Source organism: Nematostella vectensis, chromosome 4 (assembly GCF_932526225.1).
Source record: "Nematostella vectensis chromosome 4, jaNemVect1.1, whole genome shotgun sequence".
NCBI classification, from domain to species: domain Eukaryota; kingdom Metazoa; phylum Cnidaria; class Anthozoa; order Actiniaria; family Edwardsiidae; genus Nematostella; species Nematostella vectensis.
Genome location: NC_064037.1, coordinates 9391945 through 9417260, shown reverse-complemented (window position 1 = coordinate 9417260; position 25316 = coordinate 9391945). Strand labels below are relative to the sequence as shown.

General features: G+C 40.8%; 1 protein-coding gene across 1 annotated transcript in view; it reads right to left on the bottom strand.

Moving 5' to 3' along the window:
- The window catches only part of LOC5522380 (phosphatase and actin regulator 4), a 32967-nt gene that overhangs the window by 4292 nt on the left and 3359 nt on the right, over nt 1–25316 (bottom strand). Inside the window, exons 2-9 of the mRNA XM_048726248.1 lie at nt 24265–24342; nt 22945–23169; nt 22421–22496; nt 20853–21061; nt 13451–13546; nt 10633–10690; nt 7722–7777; nt 5483–5544 (exon numbers count right to left, since the gene is read on the bottom strand). Coding sequence (XP_048582205.1) covers nt 5483–5544; nt 7722–7777; nt 10633–10690; nt 13451–13546; nt 20853–21061; nt 22421–22496; nt 22945–23169; nt 24265–24342 — 860 coding nt within the window. The remainder of the gene's footprint in view (nt 1–5482; nt 5545–7721; nt 7778–10632; nt 10691–13450; nt 13547–20852; nt 21062–22420; nt 22497–22944; nt 23170–24264; nt 24343–25316) is intronic.

The following is a 25316-nucleotide window of genomic DNA, read 5'->3' as shown; positions in this document are numbered from 1 at the left end:
GACCGAGAAATGGACTGCCTTTACCTTTAAACCTTTAACCTTTAAATACAATAATTGCCACTAGCGAGCTAATCCGGCAATGAGGGGCAGCGTACCAACTACCCATGCACATACTACGGTTGATAATAAATAAATAATAAATAAAACAAAAGAAACAATAAAACTCCAACACCGCCGTTACAAATGGAGTCACAGGACGCTGGTATAAAAACAGAATGCACCTGTGTTAGCGCCTATAAATCGACGAAATTGAGCTCTTCATAGAGGTAAAAACAAGTCACAGGCCATGCGAATCCACTCGAGAGCGTAAAAAATCCGTTAAGTTTGAAAAAAAAAATCATCCTTTGAGTCATGTGAGAAAAATACTTCACACAAAGACTTCACACAAAACGCACGCGCTTACATAAAACGAGCTCCAACACCACTTCCGCACTTGCTGTCGGTTCTCACCGCAAATTTGGCACTCTCTGCTAGACTTCCACGCAAAGCGTTGCCCGTGGATCGCAAATAGCTGCTTCATAGCTGCTGCTGTACAATAAGTTATACACGCCAAGTGTTCTAAGGTTTAATAGTCGACTGATAGATGGACTAGTAAAAAAGGCAGACCCGTGTGCTGCGATGAAAGATCATTCATGCCATAGCTATATTTAAGACTATCTGTCAGACGCCATTTTGTCATCCTAGCAAAATACCAGGTGTGGGAAACCATCCATTTCCATCGGCCAATTCGGGAAAGCTTTTGTGATATCTTCGATTGGATTCGGTAACCGAAGGAGAAAGCTACGTTTTTTGATTGTTCATTTGAGATTTACTCAGATATTTTAGCTTTAATATTGAGTAAAAACATAACAAAGGCGTGGTTTATCGATGTGTTTGTGAAACGTGCACATATGCCGGCAAACTCTGAACTTAGAAGTGGTTTGTTTTCCATCGTTTGGCTGTTTAAGGAAGTACTGGCACAGCTTGAACATGTCTAGAGCGACTCGCGCACGTCGAGAAGGGCATTTATATTAGGTCATGCGTCTAATTCTAGTCCTCTTGAAGAACTTTTGTATTGAAAACAAGAGACAGTAATTTGATAGTTTAAGTGTGGTACCACTGTTTCGCAGACGCGGATTAAGAAATATGAGAAAAGCGAAATAATAAAGATGATTTACTTGTAGGAAAACGTGACAGCGGGATTTTAATCGAGCGCATAAAGCTCTTTTTTTCAAACAGACTTTCAACATTTCTGCTGCATTAAAAATATACTGAGCAGAAAAAAAAACTCCCACTGCGAACATCGATCAGCCAAGCTACTTCTACGGAAATGTCGATAATTGTGCTGAAATATAAAAAATATATTTTAAATTCTGGAGAAAGTAACATGATATCAAGGTTAGGCAAGCAAAAAGTGAGTTTTTTTTAGGCCCACGCACTTATTGCAAGAATGCAATAATTCCGCTATAGAGTAAATAAAAAAAATTACCGCTACCGGTCTTAGAAGCCAAGTGTGTATTTGCAAGGAGTTAAATAGGTTGAATTTTGGCGCAATGCTCATATCTTGCGTAAACACCCAAAACACAAAGCACGTTCAAATATAAGGAAAACCTGTATATCACAACTAGTTTATCACGGGCAAATTGCTAGTGTGGTCTACAATGTTTGGGTGATATGCAGCTGGGTAATACGAACGTCCATACGCTAACCTGGTGGTGGCTATAACTCATGTACAGCGTTTTACCGCTGTTAAAACTGATAAATCTGAGGCATAAATAATGGCATAAGTCGTGCCGAATGCAAAGGAAGGGGGGGGAGGCTGGGAAGAGGGGATCAGAGAAACACGCGAGATTGCTAGGTCATTTTCTCAGGAAAGAAGGGATTGAGAACAAAAGTGGTCGGGAAAACGGATTTTCCACCCAGGGTCCTGAGCGCAGTCATCTTGTCCACTCTACACACATTACACTTGACAACGACAAGTTCCATGTAAATGACTTAGAAGATTAGATCAATCGATTCAAGATTTCGTTTAGAGGGCTGTAAAAAAAGAAAGCCTTAAAATATGCCGAAATAGCTCTAAGCAATTTACGATACTAGGAACAAAATGAACTGTAAAAGTAAATAGTTTGAAAAGAAATCCCCCAAAGTTATAGCTGTAGATGGAAGTCTTTCGCGCGCACTTGAAAGATCTTATAGGACGGCAGTGCGGCGTATTGGCCTTGTATCGCAATAACAACACGATAGATGACGATAAATACTTAAAAAAGGAGAAAATTTATGGGCAAAATAAAAATACAGGTACTCACAGCTGTTAGAAGAAGCTTGAGAAAACGCAGAGCTCTGTACTTGTCGAACAACCGTACCCGACCCATATAATTCTTGGCTCTTATCAGAGGAAGAATCTCTAACTCCTGAACCGACCGACGCAGATTAACTACCCCACGCGGTTGGGTATTTCTTCTTTTTAGAAAAGAATAATTCCGCTGAAACCTCAAAGTGCATCACTTGCAGGTTGAGTCCCCCAGATCCGCGGATATCGCGCGTTTTAGCCTTAGTGCTGACTATGACTTGTGTCTACTCTTATAGCGACAGATTCACGAGAGCAGAGAGGTCACTTGTAAGCGCGCAAAGTACACGAAAAGCAGGTTTCCTCTTCATTCAACTACGCCACTGATCCCAATTGTCAAGACAAGTGAATAATGCATGAGACAAAGACGTCAGACTCGTCAACGTTGCAATCGATCATCCGCATCCGTTGTTCTCCATATCACCTCGCCGCTAGCAATCAGCGACATATTCCACTAAAAATAACCTAGAATCCAAGAAGTTTGAGCAAAACCCTTTTGTCAACAAATGCCTTAAAATGCGCTATAAATGTTAATATCTTGGTTAATAAGCGTCAGCGCGCGATCGTTTATTTTCAAAGACAGATGAAGAGAGGTTGTGGGTTTCCAAGGGAGATGCTACCTAAGTCTACTTCCCACGCTTATTATTACATAGATTGGATGGCTTGATTTCGTTCAATTATCTAGATAGCACGCGATAGAGTTTGGTCTCTTTAAACGTAGACGCTTTAAGAGAAAATTTTGACTAAACTCGAGAGCCAACAGATTCTTTTTTTTTCGAACGAGACGCAAGAAGGACGACGGTAATACCTACAATGTTAAGTCGTAACTATTAAGAAGTACTTGTAACCTTAAATTGTTCATCAATGAAATATCGTATGCTTATATAAGTTACTGCTGTGCGGCAATTGAGATGTGGGTTAATAAAAGCGTTTTTAAAAGATATATTTACTGTATACATGCTTTGAGCTATGACACTACTGGTTACAAATTGAAACAGAATCTTGCTCAAATGGGATCCGCAGGATCCTCATTTAGAATAGCATGATGAGAATAATGTGGGTGTACCGGTCCTGGAAAATAATAACTCTTAAAAAAATTAAAGAGACTCAGACAGCCGCACCTTTGTTATCATTTCATTTAGCGAACTCAAAAGCACATATCACAGCTTCACTGGATCAGACGATGGTAATAGATGATTTCTTAAGGACTTTCTGAGAATTGTGCTCTATTGAAGTCGATTCTCATCTAGAATCGCAGCAGTTGGCCAGGATTCATAAGATAATTGTGACCCATGATGGGCAAATAAAGGTGATTAACGCCGTACCAATCGGGAATACTCGTCCCCTGGTACAATTACCGGTTAATAACGTCAATAGGATAAACCAAGGCACGTCTAAACTTAGACCACGCGTGTTCGGCCTCGTTTGGCGTCGTGAAACCCCACCCCTTTCCCCTTCAGTATGATATCCCTAGGAAGACAGCATATGGCTAGAGGAAGCGGTGTGGGTCGCGTCAATGAGGAAACAACACTTCTAATTTTGGAAAAAAGTGGGAAAACAGGTGGTGTGATGAAGGAATCTTGTTTGCTATGTTCACGTGACGAGTGACGTGAAAAATGTCACGTTACGTTTTGGCAGCAAAGCAGGTGGTCCGACTGAATGGTGCATGTTTGCTATGTTAACATGACAATGACGTAGGTATAGAGTGGATGTATTGAACAAAACGAAAGGCATCACTAGAGAGTGTGGGCTCGCGTGAGATGTAAAGCACAACAGGATGAAGGAGAGTTAGCCTAAAGCGCTTGCTTTATACACATAGCAATATTTATAAGTAAGCGCCGATATTACATGCAACGAAAGAAGCACTTGTTTCATATATACATAGCGACATTTATAAGTAAACTCAGATATAACACACATCAAAAGCGTCAAGAAGAGATTAAGCTTAAAGCACTTCCTTGCTATTCATAGCGATATTTATCATTGCCAATATAACATGCACAAAAGCGAAAACAAACGCTGAAAAAATAGAACACATTTAAAAGAAGTAAATTGTAAAAGTCATTGTTTGACGTTCAGTTACGATTCAAAATGAAACGATATTCTTAGACCTAACGCCGTCTCATCAATCTTCCAAGAAATAACCAGTAAGGGTAGGCGACATCTTCGACTAAAAAAACAACCTAGAATCCTATAACTTCGAGGAAAACCCCTAACACACTATAGTGGGCAAACTGTCGTAAATTGCGCTATAAACCCAGGCTTGGTTTCTAGCCGTGGTGGTTACGGTGCGCCCGCGATCCTCTCTCATTCCAGTGGAGGAGCGGAGCGCGACGAAACCCCGGCTGGAAACCGAGCCTACTATAAACCTTGCTTAATCAGAGTTGGCGCGCGATTGCTTATTTTAAAAGGTAGAATCGAAAGATACACCTTAAACATAACGCAGTCTCCTGAATCTTCCAAGAAATAACTAGAACCGTTTGAACCTGCGACGCGGATTCAGCGGATAGCGGTGGTTTATACCTGAAACATCATTTCAATTTTGTTTATATTTAAAATAATTATTCTACATTTGCCAAAAAACTTGAAAATAGCAACCAGAAAAAACAAGTCCAATGTAAAATGGGAGTTTAATCAATCAGCAATAACGGAAGTCCCATCGGTGAGCGATTAGAGTCCGTTGCTTGTAAAGAAGTGGTGTGGTTGGCATTTACTAAGTAAAGGCTAGTAATAATTAGTTGGTAAAGCGCGCTCAAATAATATAGACCCAAGAGTCTAGTTTAAGACGACCTGGCTTTGAATAAAGTAAATAAAAAAAAAACGAGTATAGAAGAACCCAGCAAGAAATTAAAATTTCCATACAAAACAAAACAAGGATCTTGTTCTAGAAATATAGATCGTGCAAAGTTTTTATCCCACAAACGAATAACCAAGTACAGCAACAACAGCAAACAACAAAATAGGAAGGTGATGGTTAAAATGTTTTGCTGATAACATAGCGACCGTCAGTTTTTATTAAGAAAATCAAAAATATGAACCTGCACTTAGATTCTCAATATGTGCCTTTTTATAAGAACTTGAAGAGGCTTCTTAAAAAAAACACTAAATATTCGAGTTTTTACTGTAGTTTTTGAAGCTTAATTCACCCAAACCTACCTTTCTCGTGAGTACTCTCTTTTTCTCCTCTTTCTCCTCCTTTGCTTCTTGCTCAGTCGAGGCTAGAGAGAATAAAATAGCTATATAAGTATCAGTTATTGAGAGGAACGCTTCGGTACCCGTGCCCATGGCTTATAAACCCAAGTTAAAATAGCCTGGCTGTTTTAATCATGTCGGGAGAGGAGGATGACGTCACAGCTGGCCTGGGTCAATTGTGAGGGCGATTTGCAGTAGGCGGTGATAAAAACAGTGACGATAAGTTTTTAATTATTGTTTTAAGGCTATTCTCGTCTCATTAGCACATAGTGTTAATCTAATTACACTTCTAGTAAAATGGCCAAATCACTTGATCCGCACAAAAGCACATGAGAAAGTAATTTATACCAAAACGTGAGAATGGACTAAAAATCGTCTCATTTAATCTTCTTCTTTGAAAGTGCTATACACTTGTGACGAGTTTGCCCTTTGAGCAACAAAACTCACAAACGCGGTCCACAGGTAAAGAAGAACTGAATCAGTTCTTTGTCCCTAGAGAGTTTACAGCTAGCAAAGAGTGTGTTAAAAGTTGCTAAAGCTTTTAAAGCATGTTTCTAGAGTATTACGTGTGAACAGGATGACTGCGGAAACTCCGTCCTACCTACGCCTCCCTTGGACTTGGGAGATAAGATCAAAACAGCAGCTTAAAACAACAGTGAGCGACAAACCGCCCCTGACCACCCCTGAAATATATTAATGACTACAAGAGCTCAACGCAGGGGCGTACATAAGGACAAAGTTTCAACCGCAGTTCCCTGCTAGCAGAGGCAGGGAACAACCGCAGCACAGAATTAAAATAGAATGGGAACGGAACGAAACCTGCCAGCGATAAAAAAAAAACTTGCGCGCTGATAATAGCTTCTTTACATGGCAGTGAATGTCGAACACTGTAATGCCTTGTGTGAACAGCGCTAACATTTCTAGCCAAAACAGCACACCCACAGAGGTATGGCTGGCCAAAACAGCACACTCACAGAAGTATGGCTGGCCAAAACAGCACACTCACAGAAGTATGGCTGGCCAAAACAGCACACCCACAGAAGTATGGCTGGCCAAAACAGCACACTCACAGAAGTATGGCTGGCCAAAACAGCACACTCACAGAAGTATGGCTGGCCAAAACAGCACACCCACAGAAGTATGGCGCTGTTTTCACACCATGTTAGGAGGTGCTGTGAAGTGAAGTGTTGTGGTCCAGGCCCGTAGCCAGATTTTTGAGCTGGGGGGAAGGGGGGTCGTTTACCCATTTAGCGGACCAATTTCTCTATCTTAGATAGCTCGCTCTAGCTCGCAGTGGTATTCAATTTTTCTTCATTAAAGCCGACCTTATAGTCCAGTGGGGTGGTTCTTCCGTACCCCCCCTGGCAACGGGCCTGTGGTCAACTAAGCCTCAAAAGTGCCAGTAATAGTGACTGGTGTTAGCACTAAGTCCTCGATCTTCTGTTTGGGAATCCTGTTATTGGCAGTGAGGGCCAGGGAATGGGGAGATCTCGAGTGAGGTCATATCAGACACAAGCCTCAGGGAGCCCGGTACAACAAGATGCCCCCGCGGGGGACTAGACCCCGGATGATCGAGAATTAACAAAACGAAATACTTGTTCACGAGAATTTTTTATTTCTCTGCGCTACTTGCTACCCGAGTATGAAACAAACCGCTCTCAACAATCAAGTCCCGATAGCCCCCAAAAGAGAGATGAGTAGCATAGGCTACACCAATCAGGGCATGTCTTTTTTGGGAGGATATTTCTCTCACTTACTGTGTAGGATATTTCTATCACTTACTGTGTAGGATAATTCTATCACTTACTGTGTAGGGTATTTCTCTCACTTACTGCATAGGATATTTCTCTCACTTACTGTGTAGGATATTTCTCTCACTTCCTGTGTAGGATATTTCTCTCACTTACTGTGTAGGATATTTCTATCACTTACTGTGTAGGATATTTCTCTCACTTACTGTGTAGGATATTTCTATCACTTACTGTGTAGGATATTTCTCTCACTTACTGTGTAGGATATTTCTCTTACTTACTGTGTAGGGTATTTCTCTCACTTACTGTGTAGGATATTTCTATCACTTACTGTGTAGGATATTTCTCTCACTTACTGTGTAGGATATTTCTCTTACTTACTGTGTAGGATATTTCTCTCACTTACTGGGTAGGGTATTTCTCTCACTGTGTAGGGTATTTCTCTCACTTACTGTGTAGGATATTTCTTTCTAGTAGTTCTTGTGCGGTCGGTCTTGAGCTCAGCCGTCTGAGAACAAGGAAATCACTTATTAAATCTATCTGTTGTGCGTTCCAGAAAAACATCTAAGATACTTTATTTTCCTGTTTCTAAGTTCTAAGTTAGAGTGCCGGCTTATACTTGCCAAGTTATTTTCGTGTTTTTTTTTTGTCAAACCAAGGTACCCCCACCCCCCCCCCCCCCCCCCTAAACCACAATCCCTCCAAACACCCCCCAACTCGTCACTTTCGCAACCACTCTGCCGCTCCGAAATCTTGAAGTTTAAAATCTCTAGTAACAAACAAAACAATCGGATATACTGCGGAAAGGGTTTTTGAGTTATTATAGATACTTTTCTCTATAAACGAAAAAACAGATCCAAAATCACTGTATATATACCATTCAGTTAAGCCAAATATCTCTTTAAAAATAAATTTGAATATCTTTAAAAAAAACGTACATAAACGAGGATTTTGTCCGGTTAAATAGACATCAAATGTTAGATCTAATTTCCAGGGAAAGGCGCATCTCCTATGAACATTATGCAAATGCTCCCAGCTGATGGCATTAACGAGTTTAAATGGAGTTGGCGACAGTATAACTTAGAATGACGATTTAAGTAATCTTTTTACGGGAACTTAGTTGTTATGGGCAGGAAAAGGCAGGCGTAACAAGGAAGCTTGTTATCACGGATACCTCGTTATTTTGACACTGATTGTGGTCGTGTTCTTAGCGGGAATCAGCTATGACCTTCCCTCTACAAAACGTGAAGTGAACACAAGAGGGTTTTTTAACAAGACATGACAAGCACGCAAAAACAAATTACAAACATAAAGAGAGAAAAAAAACAGAAACTAAAACTGAATTTCATACATAGAAAGCGAGTTAAACGGTCTTAAAACACACTTATGCATGCAAACATCAAAAAAGAAAAAAAATGAGAGAGAATATGGTAGTTTTTTCAGGCCCATTTTCCTTTTCTCGAGTTAATGTGCAGACTACGGTTATTTCGGCGGGGTTTCTCGACCCATAAAGCGCTGCATTGTTTTTTTTCAAAGGGCTTCTTTAATCATTTCAGAAAATTCAAAATAAATAAAACTGGAATTAAACTACAATAGTAAAAATTGGCTGCAACTGGAATTACAAAATAGATCAAATAAATTGCAATAACAATTCAAAGTGGAAGCGAAAAAAAAAACTAAATTGCAGTCTAAATGTATTGTTTTACTAAGTATTAAAAGTGTGTTTTAGAAATGCATTAAGAATGACATCGAGGTTGCGACTTTAGGTTAACTTAGAAAAATACGAGACGATACTTTAACGCACTAGCTATCTATCGCAGATAAAACAGTCTGATTGCTTTATGAAAAATGCGGTTTATACTTACAGCGCTTTTACAAACTTGGAGATGAAGTAATAAAGTGCGATTTCCACGTTCCAAACAAGATCACAGAGCATAGTGCAGGTTGCATTTTGGAGCATAAACAACAGCAATTTGGAGACGCAGCGATCAATCCAGAAAACAGTCCATAAAGTTATGTAGGACATGATGCATTTTACCCGTCTGGTGTGTTCATTAAGAAGAGGATCTGTCGTGGTTAAATCGCTTCTCTATCGTAGCTAACGAAGTGCAGGCAGGTTTTCTTACATGGAAAATTCATAAGCCAATATGACTCTAATTATAAAAACCACCTGCGCGGATAGACCCAAGCCGGAACAAAATTCAAGACAAAAATCATATATTTCCCTTAGAGTACTCGGTTTAAGGAAGACATCTTCGAAATTTTGTTATTGAAAATGGCCTGACTTTAAAGAAAGTAGTCGCGATAGTTTAGGTAATTGTGCGGCGAGCTATACCAAGGTTAGTATTCAATGGATGGACTTAAAACATAGCCGAACCGCAATATAACAGGTTGGCATGACCGACCAATCAGAGGCAAGTGCGTGCTCGATCTCAGCAGTTTAGTGGCTTCTCACAGATTTCATGAACTTGAAATCTGCACGTAAGAGCCAGAAGGTTTACGTATTTATCAAATAATTAAAAAAAAATAATCCTGATAGTGTATGCAATAACGCATGAAGTTTATTTGAACGTTTTTTCCTCGCGGGATCTATTTTACTTGTGAAGTCCTTAGCTGTGTGATAAGATTATTGCACGTGAGATGGGTATTCATATGCGGATGTATCAGACTTAAGAGCACCCACAAGCACACGCGTTGTTATGACGTTCCCCGTGGTGTTTAGCCTTGCTATGGAAGACGTCACTGCGATGAAATCAGTGCGAGTACCATAGAGATATAAATAGCCTGCGTAGCTGGCGGTTTTGTTGAATTTCAGAGCAGATATTTTTATCCGCTTATAGGCGAAATCGTTCGCAGTTTGCTTTACTAGCTTTTCGTATGGCCGCGAGAGAGCGAGCTTGGGCTACTTGCCCAAGCTCTCTTGTGTGAAAAAAAGCAGGCAAAGAGTCGCTAGCAAAACAAACTACGAACGACTTTGCGTTTTTTACGGATGAATAAACTGCTCTGAAACTCAACAAAACCGCCAGCTACGCAGGCTAAGCCCTGAAACTGTGCGTTTATAGTGGCAATGGGACGCATTCGGCAAAAATCACTAAAGCGGTGATGTCACTAAAGTGACGCATTTTGCAAATTTCACGATTTATGTATTTGAGGTCAGCCGGTACGCACCGTACAAAAAGGCACACAAAACCTGTATAATCATTAATATTTATGATAGAAGAGTGTCATAGGTTTGCCTAGGCAGTTACCATTTGTTTTCCATAGTGTTTCATGCTAATCCCTGTATTAATAATTAATAATAACGATATAAGAGTACCCTAGACATGCTATACTGGCGCTATTAAATTAATCGTTTTACCATACCTGACAAGCTTGGATCCGAGTACTGCCCTACGTTCTTGCATTTCCTCTTCTGTTTTTGCTGCAAAAAAACATAGATATACCAGAAGTTTTTCTCAACTTGCCTTTTCAAAGTTGTAGCAGGTTACCATGATGACAAAGTAGCATTTCACTAGGCAGGTTACCATGGCAATAAAGTACCATTTAACTTGGCAGATGTGTGTCTTTTACATGAAACAAAATCATTTAAAAAAACTTTTTTTCTCTCGAAAAATATGGGTAACCAAAAAATTAACGAGTATAGATAAGCCTTATAGTGCCTCAGTAGAATATCATTAAATATAAAATATAGAAATTGTGCATATTTAGTTCAAAGCTTTTATTTTCGTATCGTCCATGTTTGATTTTAAAGTCATATTTATTTTTTTCTTTAAATTCAAGCCCAGTCCTTCTACCTAATACAAGAAATTGAAAAAAAATTAATATATAAAAACACAATTGATATTCACCCAGACAAAACATAACATAGGTCAAAACTTTAAACCACTTCATTGGATAGAATAAATAAAAATCAATACTTAAATTGCTTTTTATTTTAATCTGTAGCCAAGAGACAAATCATTTCTTCTTTTTAGCAATTAATATCCTGAAAAATTTCCTCTTTAAAAAACAATAAGAGGTATGATTTTAAGTGATACCCTTTTTAATAAAAAAAATAAACCAAAAAGGGGAGGAATGTGTACATAAACTTCTGCAATCTAAAAGAGATTTGCGGAGTTTTTCAAGACAAGGCAAAAATTATTTTAGATTTTAGAAGAATTAATACCTTGGCAGAGATTGAAACCTTCTTTTATACAGTAAATATTAGGAATGCTTTATGTGGTTAATATCAAGCATAGAGGACTGGCTTTAAATTGGTTATAATGATGATAATTGATAAAAAGTTTAGTGTGACAGAAAAAAATATATATTACTAATGAGAAACAAGAATAGACTGTATCATGGGATCTCTTAATTTATAATGATTGCACCGTTCTCAAGGACATGAAATACTATTATCAACAAAGATATAGCCTATATTGGCCTGAATTAATGAAGATTTTTCCAAATTGGAGGGTAAACATGGATGGCAAATAAGAAAAATATAACTGTATCACAAGCCCAGACACCTGTTAAAGGGAACGTTTTCCAGGAGGTGTTATGAAGCTGGTCCAAAAACTTAAACATCAAGTACACAAAGAAAATCAAATTACTATAGGATCTTATCTAAATAGTCAATAACACTTGGAGGAGGAATAAGCTAGAAAAAAAATAGTAATTCATCAAGCATGGCAAAGACCATCAATCAGTAATTTGGCTCATAAATACTCATAACAAGTTCTCAAAAGCAAAAAGATAATGTAGAAACAGAATATGAATACTTACAAAGTCCAAAATTGTCAGCTAATTGTGGACCCATCAGTGTCATAATTTGCCGCAGAAATAACATCTCTTAGATACCCACTATTGGAAGTGCTGTTAATTATTATATCTCAGAAAGAACTCATGTATTTGGAGTTCATTTTGGCCAGAAAGAGAAGAAAACCTTCATATTTACATTATGTGATTCACACTTAAAATGTACTTGCAGTCCATTGGAAGAGAATTTAATTGTTACACAATGAATATTCTATTATCCAGACAGGTGTAATGTGAGATTCAGAATATTTGAACAAAAAAAAACTCAGGAAAGTGTTTTACAAATACGTTATTTGAATGATACACAAATATGCAATTTGAGAGTATCTATCTCTATACAGTAGAGTCTATGGGAAACTATTTCTCTTTTATACACATATGCTAAAATATACAAAACTACCCCACAGTAGTCTCAGTATGTATTAAGAAGCGAGAATTGTCATTTATGTGATAAATTAGTCAAGCACAGTTATATTGTCTAGGGCAGGAATATCTAGCATTAATTATCACAAACACAATTGGTTTTGAGGCAGGTTGGATTTGAATAAAAAAAATTATCCATAGACATTGTTATGGCCAAGGGCAAGAATAATATCATTAATTTATCTGTCTGCAATGTGATAAGCTACTGAGGCTCAGGGAGAAATGTCTATTGAACATGCTAATGAAATATTCAGGGAGGGGTCACACAATATGGGTAACACAAACTAACTCAAGTGTTTGAGATCAGGGGCGTAGCCAGGGGTTGCCCCAGGGCCCCCCCCCCCCCCCCCTTCTAGAACCCAAAAATATGGTAAATGTAGGAGACAATATCTACAATACAGCAGAAAATGCCTGGAGAGGGCCTTTTGGGCCCCCACCTGTTAAAAACGATGGTTACGCCGCTGGAGATCATCAAAATGGGGTAGGCGGAACCTGCCTGGATGGGACAATACAATACAATACAATAATCTTTATTATGGGAGGTCAAAATTAGAACAAATCTTGAAACTGGGTTACTGTAAGCTATCCAGAGGATGTATAAGATATTGCTGAATTGTTTTTTTAGAAAACATTATTAAGAATAAACTATCAGTGTTTTTTTAATTGATCTTCTAGTCTTCTAGAAATTTGAGAGAGAAAAAACAAACAGCATAATCAAGACTAGGCCACATGCTCACATACATCAGTTTATCCCTGATTTATGTGAGCATGTGATATTTGTGACAGCATGTGTACAACATGAAAATGGATAAAGAAATATCTAATGCATTTTGGACAAATTTATTTAAATCCACCATTAAATTATCAAGTCAACCCTCTATCATTTATGGCATTTGTGTTGACTTGCATGTCTTCCACTCTCAACAGACCTTTGTCATGAAAATAAGAAATTTGAACTCACTAGGTAAAATGTTCCTCTCTTCAAGCTCCTCCTTGCTTGGTCGTGACCTTAGCTTTAATGCTAGGCTGTCGGTTCTTTTTAGCTTAGATGCTAGTCCTGAAATAAAGGCATTTAGTTGTTGAATGAATGACAAGATCAAAATCAGACATTCTGTTCTTTTTAGCTTATATCCTAGCCCCTCAGTAAATTCTTTCAGCTATAAATATTTCATTGAGCATAATAATGTTTGCAAGTGGTGTTAAAAGTGAAAGATGCAGGTTTCCAATATTGAAAATTGCAATACATACTAAACAATAACATAATTCTTCTAGATCAAAGAACTGACTTTCAGGGAGGTATCCTGCAATGTTCCCACATGTAATGTCAACCCCCCCCCCCCCCCCCCCCCCTTCAAATTGTAGCCTGTACAGGACCCGAAATGATCCCAGGACCCGAAACGATCCCAGGACCCGAAATGATCCCAGGACCCGAAATGATCCCAGGACCCGAAAAGATCCCCCAAAGTACCCCAACTGATCCCGGGAACCGAAACGATAACGAGGAGTCCCTGAAATCAACCCCACGGAATTGCGGTAATGGACAAAGGGAAAGCAGAAGAAAGCACTTCCAATTAAAGCATAATTAAGGGTTGACAGCGAATCTATTTCTAAATAACATGACTTTAAAAACTTAAATTCCAATACAATACTTCTATTTATTACATTGCCCCGGCGGTAAACCCATAAACAGATCCCAAAACAAATACACAACTTTTAATTGCTACTGAAAGGAGTACAACATAAACATAGCACAGCCAAAACACAGCATTGCTCAGAACAACCAAACTTTTGACCTTCGAAACATTTGCAGTTCCAACACATGACTCTGACACTATAAATCTCGTTTCCGGTAAACATCACCCCTAAAAATCTATATTCATTTGACAACCAAACGTGTTTTTCACCACGAAATCCATGTTCACACGAGCAAATATTTACAGACAGCCGGTTTGGCCAAGAAGATGGAATGACAAAAGCACACTGAGTAATGCACTCGAACAACCCTTTTACTACCGTTGCAAAATATTAAGAGATGTGGCTTTTGTTGAAAGCAATATGTGAGTTTTGAATTTCCTTATGTTTTAGTGCGTACACCACTGCATGATTTCTCTCTTTCTCTCTTTATGATAGGTCTTTCATTCACCGAACACAAACAAACATTTTCCTACGGGAAAGCAGAGGCATGTCTAATCTGTGAAGACATTCGTTTATGGCTTGTTATGTATAAATTATTTATTCACGCCTGGTTCTTCAAATTACCATCACGGGAATTTTTATTTGACCCCAATTGCTGACTCAACCAAGCCTGTCGAAAGCTGTATTTCCCGTGCAGTCGTATATAAAAATCTTAATACTATGGTTTTAGTTAATTCAAATTTCTGGATAGTGACAAAAATGACGCTAAAATGTTTCATATGTTTTTAAAACTGAAAGCCAATCCTTCCACATTCTATTTGTTTGTCCATTACTGCAATTCCTTGGGGTTCATTTCGGGGACTCTTGGGGATCATTTCGGGTCCCGGGATCAGTTGGGGTACTTTTGGGGATCATTTCGGGTCCTGGGATCATTTCGGGTCCTGGGATCGTTTCGGGTCCTGGGATCATTTCGGGTCCTGTACAAGCCCCTATAACAACCCCCAATTGTACCCACCTGTAACAACCCCCAATTGTACCCACCTGTAACAACCCCAGATTGTACCCACCTGTAACAACCCCCAATTGTACACACCTGTAACAACCCCCAATTGTACCTACCTGTAACAGCCCCCAATTGTACCCACCTGTAACAACCCCCAATTGTACCCACCTGTAACAACCCCAAATTGTACCCACCTGTAACAGCCCCCAATTGTACCTACCTGTAACAACCCCAAATTGTACCCACCTGTAACAACCCCCAATTGTACCCACCTGTAACAACCCCCAATTGTACCCACCTGTGACAACCCCCCAATTGTACCCCCCTGTAACAACCCCCAATTGTACCCACCTGTAACAACCCCCAATTGTACCCACCTGTAACAACCCCCAATTGTACCCACCTGTAACAACCCCCAATTGTACCCCCCTGTAACAACCCCCAATTGTACCCACCTGTAACAACCCCCAATTGTACCCACCTGTAACTATCTCCAATTGTACCCACCTGTAACAACCCCCAATTGTACCCACCTGTAACAACCCCCAATTGTACCCACCTGTAACAACCCCCAATTGTACCCACCTGTAACAACCCCCAATTGTACCCACCTGTAACAACCCCCAATTGTACCCACCTGTAACAACCCCCAATTGTACCCACCTGTAACAACCCCCAATTGTACCCACCTGTAACTACCTCCAATTGTACCCACCTGTAACAACCCCCAATTGTACCCACCTATAACAACCCCCAATTGTACCCACCTGTAACAACCCCCAATTGTACCCACCTGTAACAACCCCCAATTGTACCCACCTGTAACAACCCCCAATTGTACCCACCTGTAACAACCCCCAATTGTACCCACCTGTAACAACCCCCAATTGTACCCACCTGTAACAACCCCCAATTGTACCCACCTGTAACAACCCCCAATTGTACCCACCTGTAACAACCCCCAATTGTACCCACCTGTAACTACCTCCAATTGTACCCACCTGTAACAACCCCCAATTGTACCCACCTATAACAACCCCCAATTGTACCCACCTGTAACAACCCCCAATTGTACCAACCTGTAACTATCTCCAATTGTACCCACCTGTAACAACCCCCAATTGTACCCACTTGTAACAAACCCCAATTGTACCCACCTGTAACAACCCCCAATTGTACCCACCTGTAACAGCCCCCAATTGTACCCCCCAGTAACAACCCCCAATTGTACCCAACTGCAACAACCCCCAATTGTACCCACCAGTAACAGCCCCCAATTGTACCCACCTATAACAACCCCCAATTGTACCCACCTGTAACAACCCCCAATTGTACCCACCTGTAACAACCCCCAATTGTACCCCCCAGTAACAGCCCCCAATTGTACCCACCTGTAACAACCCTCAATTGTACCCACCTGTAACAACCCCAAATTGTACCCACCTGTAACAACCCCCAATTGTACCCACCTGTAACAACCCTCAATTGTACCCACCTGTAACAACCCCCAATTGTACCAACCTGTAACAACCCCCAATTGTACCCACCTGTAACAACCCCAAATTGTACCCACCTGTAACAACCTCCAATTGTACCAACCTGTAACAACCCCCAATTGTACCCACCTGTAACAACCCCCAATTGTACCCACCTGTAACAACCCCCAATTGTACCCACCTGTAACAACCCCCAATTGTACCCACCTGTAACAACCCCCAATTGTACCCACCTGTAACAACCCTCAATTGTACCCACCTGTAACAACCCCCAATTGTACCAACCTGTAACAACCCCCAATTGTACCCACCTGTAACAACCCCCAATTGTACCCACCTGTAACAACCCCCAATTGTACCCACCTGTAACAACCCCCAATTGTACCCACCTGTAACAACCCCCAATTGTACCCACCTGTAACAACCCCCAATTGTACCTACCTGTAACAACCCCAAATTGTACCCACCTGTAACAACACCCGATTGTACCCACCTGTAACAACACCCAATTGTACCCACCTGTAACAACCCCCCAATTGTACCCACCTGTAACAACCCCCAATTGTACCCACCTGTAACAACCCCAAATTGTACCCACCTGTAACCACCCCAAATTGTACCCACCTGTAACAACCCCCAATTGTACCCACCTGTAACAACCCAAAATTGTACCCACCTGTGACAACCCCCAATTGTACCCACCTGTAACAACCCCCAATTGTACCCACCTGTGACAACCCCCAATTGTACCAACCTGTAACAACCCCCAATTGTACCCACCTGTAACAACCCCCAATTGTACCCACCTGTAACAACCCCCAATTGTACCCACCTGTAACAACCCCCAATTGTACCCACCTGTAACAACCCCCAATTGTACCCACCTGTGACAACCCCCGATTGTACCCACCTGTAACAACCCCAAATTGTACCCACCTGTAACAACCCCCAATTGTACCCACCTGTAACAACCCCCAATTGTACCCACCTGTAACAACCCCCAATTGTACCCACCTGTGACAACCCCCGATTGTACCCACCTGTAACAACCCCCCAATTGTACCCACCTGTAACAACCCCCAATTGTACCCACCTGTGACAACCCCCAATTGTACCAACCTGTAACAACACCCAATTGTACCCACCTGCAACAACCCCCAATTGTACCCACCTGTAACAACCCCCAATTGTACCCACCTGTAACAACCCCCAATTGTACCCACCTGTAACAACCTCCAATTGTACCCACCTGTAACAACCCCCAATTGTACCCACCTGTAACAACACCCAATTGTACCGACCTGTAACAACCCCCAATTGTACCCACCTGTAACAACCCCCAATTGTACCCACCTGTAACAACCCCCAATTGTACCCACCTGTAACAACCCCCAATTGTACCCACCTGCAACAACCCCCAATTGTACCCACCTGTAACAACCCCCAATTGTACCCACCTGTGACAACCCCCGATTGTACCCACCTGTAACAACCCCCAATTGTACCCACCTGTGACAACCCCCGATTGTACCCACCTGTAACAACCCCCCAATTGTACCCACCTGTAACAACCCCCAATTGTACCCACCTGTGACAACCCCCGATTGTACCCACCTGTAACAACCCCCAATTGTACCCACCTGTGACAACCCCCGATTGTACCCACCTGTAACAACCCCCCAATTGTACCCACCTGTAACAACCCCCAATTGTACCCACCTGTAACAACCCCCAATTGTACCCACCTGTGACAACCCCCGATTGTACCCACCTGTAACAGCCCCCAATTGTACCCACCTGTAACAACCCCCCAATTGTACCCACCTGTAACAACCCCCAATTGTACCCACCTGTAACAACCCCCAATTGTACCGACCTGTAACAGCCCCAAATTGTACCCACCTGTAACAACCCCCAATTGTACCCACCTGTAACAACCCCCAATTGTACCCACCTGTAACTACCCCCAATTGTACCCACCTGTAACAACCCCCAATTGTACCCACCTGTAACTACCCCCAATTGTACCCACCTGTAACTACCCCCAATTGTACCAACCTGTAACAACCCCCAATTGTACCCACCTGTAACAACCCCCCAATTGTACCCACCTGTAACAACCCCCCAAATTGTACCGACCTGTAACAACCCCCAATTGTACCCACCTGTAACAACCCCCAATTGTACCCACCTGTAACAACCCCCCAATTGTACCCACCTGTAACAGCCTCCAATTGTACCAACCTGTAACAACCCCAAATTGTACCCACCTGTAACAACCCCCAATTGTACCCACCTGTAACAACCCCCCAATTGTACCCACCTGTAACAACCCCCCAATTGTACCCACCTGTAACAACCCCCCAATTGTACCCATCTGTAACAACCCCCAATTGTACCTACCTGTAACAACACCCAATTGTACCCACCTGTAACAACCCCCAATTGTACCCACCTGTAACAACCCCCAATTGTACCGACCTGTAACAACCCCCAATTGTACCCACCTGTGACAACCCCCAATTGTACCCACCTGTAACAACCCCCAATTGTACCCACCTGTAACAACCCCCAATTGTACCCACCTGTAACAACCCCCAATTGTACCGACCTGTAACAACCCCCAATTGTACCCACCTGTAACAACCCCCAATTGTACCCGCTTGTAACAACCCCAAATTGTACCGACCTGTAACAACCCCCAATTGTACACACCTGTAACAGCCCCCAATTGTACACACCTGTAACAACCCCCAATTGTACCCACCTGTAACAACCCCCCAATTGTACCCACCTGTGACAACCCCCAATTGTATCCACCTGTAACAACCCCCAATTGTACCAACCTGTAACAACCCCAAATTGTACCCGCTTGTAACTATCTCCAATTGTACCCACCTGTAACAACCCCAAATTGTACCCACCTGTAACAACCCCAAATTGTACCCACCTGTGACAACCCCCAATTGTACCCACCTGTAACAACCCCCAATTGTACCCACCTGTGACAACCCCCCAATTGTACCCACCTGTAACAACCCCCAATTGTACCCACCTGTGACAACCCCCAATTGTACCCACCTGTAACAACCCCCAATTGTACCCACCTGTAACAACCCCCAATTGTACCCACCTGTAACAACCCCCCAATTGTACCCACCTGTAACAACCCCCAATTGTACCCACCTTTAACAACCCCCAATTGTACCAACCTGTAACTACCTCCAATTGTACCCACCTGTAACAACCCCCAATTGTACCCACCTGTGACAACCCCCGATTGTACCCACCTGTAACAACCCCCCAATTGTACCCACCTGTAACAACCCCCAATTGTACCGACCTGTAACAACCCCCAATTGTACCCACCTGTGACAACCCCCCAATTGTACCCACCTGTAACAACCCCCAATTGTACCCACCTGTGACAACCCCCAATTGTACCCACCTGTAACAACCCCCAATTGTACCAACCTGTGACAACCCCCAATTGTACCCACCTGTAACAACCCCCAATTGTACCCACCTGTGACAACCCCCCAATTGTACCCACCTGTAACAACCCCCAATTGTACCCACCTGTAACAACCCCCAATTGTACCTACCTGTAACAACCCCCAATTGTACCCACCTGTAACAACCCCCAATTGTACCCACCTGTAACAACACCCAATTGTACCCACCTGTAACAACCCCCAATTGTACCCACCTGTAACAACCCCCAATTGTACCCACCTGTAACTACCTCCAATTGTACCCACCTGTAACAACCCCCAATTGTACCCACCTGTAACAACCCCCAATTGTACCCACCTGTAACAACCCCAAATTGTACCCACCTGTAACAACCCCCAATTGTACCCACCTGTAACAACCCCCAATTGTACCCACCTGTAACAACCCCCAATTGTACCCACCTGTAACAACCCCCAATTGTACCCACCTGTAACAACCCCCAATTGTACCCACCTGTAACAACCCCCAATTGTACCCACCTGTAACAACCCCCAATTGTACCCACCTGTAACTACCTCCAATTGTACCCACCTGTAACAACCCCCAATTGTACCCACCTATAACAACCCCCAATTGTACCCACCTGTAACAACCCCCAATTGTACCCACCTGTAACAACCCCCAATTGTACCCACCTGTAACAACCCCCAATTGTACCCACCTGTAACAACCCCCAATTGTACCCACCTGTAACAACACCCAATTGTACCGACCTGTAACAACCCCATCATGCTCCTCCTCCTCCGAGTCCGTTGCCTCCGGGTCTGACTGTGCCAGGGGAACCCTGGGTTTGTCCCGATTTGAATCCCTTTTGATGTTTGTCCGAGTGAAAGGCATGCACCTAACATGTTCCTCATCAGAATCACTATCGTCATAATAGTTCATTTGTGCTTCATCACTAGCACTTTTTACCATCATTACCCTGTGGATAAAGAGGAGATTTCAAAAAAAAATTGTGGCCTAAATAAACACAGAATATCTGACGTCAGCACACAGACAAGCACAACACTTTTAACATGTAAAACATGAAACATACAGTATATGTAAAACACGAAAAAGTACATTCCATGCATTTATGTTTCATGTAAAACATGAAACATACAGTATATTTTACTTTCAATTACAGTATCTTTTGAGCCTTATAAGGCATTGCGGACGGGGTTGCGCATCAGAGCGTAACAAAAATTATAACGCTAGGTTTATGATTATAACTTTGATCTTGAGAAAGCTACACTCTATTTTATTTGGATAACGTTTGTCTAATGTGCACCTCGAATTCAAAGTAAGAGATTCAAAGTAAAAATTTCAAAAACAGTTTAAAAACAAAGAAAATCAAAACAGTGCCATAAAAAACAGCCGTTTTAAAGCCAATTTTTTTATGAACATTGCTCCGTTTTTTTTTTTGCTGATTGAAAAGTAACATTTTGCTTTGTAGTTTGATCAATATTATAAATGGAATGCTCTTGAAATTCTATTTAAGATTCTGTCCTTTTTATAGAGAGGAAAAGAAATGTGAATAGATGGGAGCGATAAGCAGTGTTAGAATTTTTATCGACAATAGAAAACACAAAACGTCAAATTAAGTTACACCTTTTTTGCCTTATTTTGCCTTTTTTGACCATTGCGCCCTTTTTGCCTTTTTTGCCCATAGCGCCTTTTTTGCTTTTTTTGTGATAGGGCAAAAAAAGTGTGTGATAGGGCAAAAAGGGCAAAAAAGTGTGTGATTGGGCAAAAAGGGCAAAAAAGTTTGTGATTGGGCAAAAAAGTGTGTGATAGGGCAAAAAGTGTGTGATTGGGCAAAAAAGTGTGTGATAGGGCAAAAAGTGTGTGATTGGGCAAAAAAGTGTGTGATAGGGCAAAATGGGCAAAAAAGGTGTGATTGGGCAAAAAAGTGTGTGATAGGGCAAAAAGTGTGTGATAGGGCAAAAAGGGCAAAAAAGGTGTGATTGGGCAAAAAAGTGTGTGATAGGGCAAAAAGTGTGTGATAGGGCAAAAAGGGCAAAAAAGGTGTGATTGGGCAAAAAAGTGTGATAGGGCAAAAAAAGTGTGTGATAGGGCAAAAAGGGCAAAAAAGGTGTGATAGGGCAAAACATGCAAAATAGGCAAAACACGTTTTAAGCATTGAAATGTTGCGCAGCACTTTATAATAACTACATAATGTTCCCACTTCGACAAAAAATATTGAGTTTTAAATCTAAAACAAAAGGCCATAACTTTTACAATTTAAAATGACATTGAACTGAGATTTTATCCATACCACATCCTTAATCTTAGGACTAACCTTGCTCCATTCTGAGCTGCCACTTGGCCCTTGTTAGATTTTCTAACTGCAGGACTGGGTTGCGTCCCACGCTTAGCTATAACAAACAAAAGGTAATGACCATCCCCATAAAAAGTCAAAATATATTCTGTGGTATACGGTAGCTGTATTCCACAAAGCTACAAAGTCTTTTCTTTTGTGGCACTTGCCTGGTCTTGAGTTGTCAAGACCTTTTTGTGAATTTTCTTTACACCTCACGACCACAGTCTACAGTAAATAGATCCCAAAAAATTTCAATAAATGTTCTGATTGTCAAGGAAAATATCAGATCATTTCTGATACCATATCAATCTATTTCATACAATCAATTAACCTCACTTTAAATGTAACAAATAATCATAAACGATGGATATTATACATAAAAAAAAAAAACTTTTTTTGTCTTAAAATTGCGCAAGCATACAAGACTGACTGTAATCCGGAAATACTCAGATTACAGTAAATGTATCAGATAAATGAAATACTGGAATAATAATAATTCTCACCAAATTCCATTGACAGTTGGTTCATCATACTGTTCTGATCCACTTGTTTTACAGTGACCTCATCGTGATCGGCTTTAGGTTTTGGCAGGGGGGAGGGCTTGAGTATGCTGACCAGTTGCTTATTATTGTCTCTTATGGGTTTGGGAGCCACCAAGGGGGGTAGGCGTGGGGAGTCTGTACCACAAGGTCCCTCGACCACACTGCCATTCTGCTCTGGGCATGGTTCTGAAATAGAAAAAATATATTACATCAACGAAAGAACTATATTAAACTAGAGAATCCTATGGTTGACTTATTACCTGCAGTCTGTGGGCTATAACAGTGACACTGGAAAGAATGTTTTGACAATAAAAAGTACCAAAAAGTCTTTCTAGGCAAAGTCGTTAAACCTTATGCTTAAAGTTGAGTACCTTTCCCCTGCACAACACTGAGAATGGGAGGTACCATATTTACCGCTGTATAATGTACCTTTTTTACTCCTAAAATGGCCTTGAAAAACGGGGTACGTATTATATGTGGAACCCATTGTTCTCAGTATGATAAAAAACGGAAATCAAAAAGAAAATGTGGAAATCCCATTGAAGGTGAGAAACAGAAAGAAAGTCGCTTTACAAACAAAGTAAAAGGTATTCCAAACGAAGAATATTTTAATTTGCTCATTGTGTGTTTTGTAAGAAAATAAGCCCAAAAACGTACCAGAAAAAACAGCAATTACTTATGTAGCCTGCATACTTGGTGTTTTTATAGTGAAAAACCAGCCTCGAGCAATTCGTGCCCGCCATCTTGAATCGCTCAAAGCTGGTTATTCGCTATAAAACACCGGGCAAACGCCAGGCTTTTATGTATGCTTCGTTTGCATTTTTCTTGTCTGCCATGTTGGAATTTACTCGACCCAGTCTCTCTGCACCTCGTCCAAAATGGCAGAAATTGCAATGAACGAACACAAGCTGGCATTTTGATGTTCCATGTGAAAATACAATTAATGTTCAGCGATAAGAGTAACAGCTTCACAGTTGTGCTAAGATGTGTTGCTTATGCCTAAGAGGTTCAAAGTGATTATCACCTTCAAGTTCTGATATAGAAAAGCATTTACCATACCCTACTTATGTATAAATAAAATGAATTGTATATCTGAACATTTAATATTTATCTCACTTTGATACTTTTGTTTCTTTTTTGGTTGTTTCTCAATTCCTTTCTTTTTCTATTGGGGTGCGTATTATATGAGGGTTTTTTAATTTTTTTAAAAAAGGCCTTGAAAATTGGGGTTCGGATTATACGCAGGTGCGCATTATACGCCGGTAAATATGATATACCTACCTAGGCTTCTTTCAGGAATAATGCCTTTTTTTACCAAATCCTCTCTCCGTGATCTGACTGACAGCTGTCTCTCTAAATCTGCAATAAACAGGAAGACTTGAGGTTAGAGAGCTGTATTACTGAAGATTTGGGTTATAGAGGTGCAACAATGTATATACCTATTTAAAAAAAGGTTGCAATCACAGATGTGTGTCATAACTGGAGGGAAATATTAGCCTCAGCTAAATGCAATTATACCATTTAAAGATCAAAGAACCATGGGAGCCAATTAAGTGTGCTAGCCAAACAGTGCTAAAAATGCCTGCATCGTAGTCAACAAAGATCTTAGGTACCGGGTTATTTTGATGAGATATTTGCTAGGCTTTTCTATTAATTGCGTATTTATATGGGGGGTCAAAGTGGGCACTGTGGCTACATTCGCAAAATTTGGTAACATAGCCCTAGATGCACAATTTGTACGGGAAGCAAGTTGGGAACTGGAAGTTTTAGGAACATGAAGAGCTTATTGTGCTGGAGTCAATCTTAGAAAATCTGACTTCGACTTTAGCTAAGAGTGCTGACAACATCTACAAAAGCACAGGCTCTGAATTGTCTCAATCCTTAATCCATTACTGCTTAAAATGAATTGGTATGACGCGCAAAAGGTAAAGTTATAGTGATATCGGGTAATTTTAGTCATTTGCGTCTATGCTCAAAATATTTTAATTCTATCAAATTTTAGATTAGACAAATAGCTCTACAAAGACAAGAAGAACTGAGAGCTAATAACTGAGCAAACATCATTATGTTTTACCCAGATATACTGGTTAGTGTTTTTGGATTAATCTAGTTTTGTAAAGTTTTTACTTACGACAAACATGTACTTCGCGTATTTACATACACTTAAATTGATTCTCTCATCAACACTATAATAATTAATTGTTTGTTGTTGCGAATGCACAGTCAGTTGTTCTTTTGTTTAAAATCGTGATTTCTGATTATTTTTATATTCTAGGACAAATGAATCACAAGAAATTACGGCCACAATTTCACCTGTCTTTCTAGTCTTTCCT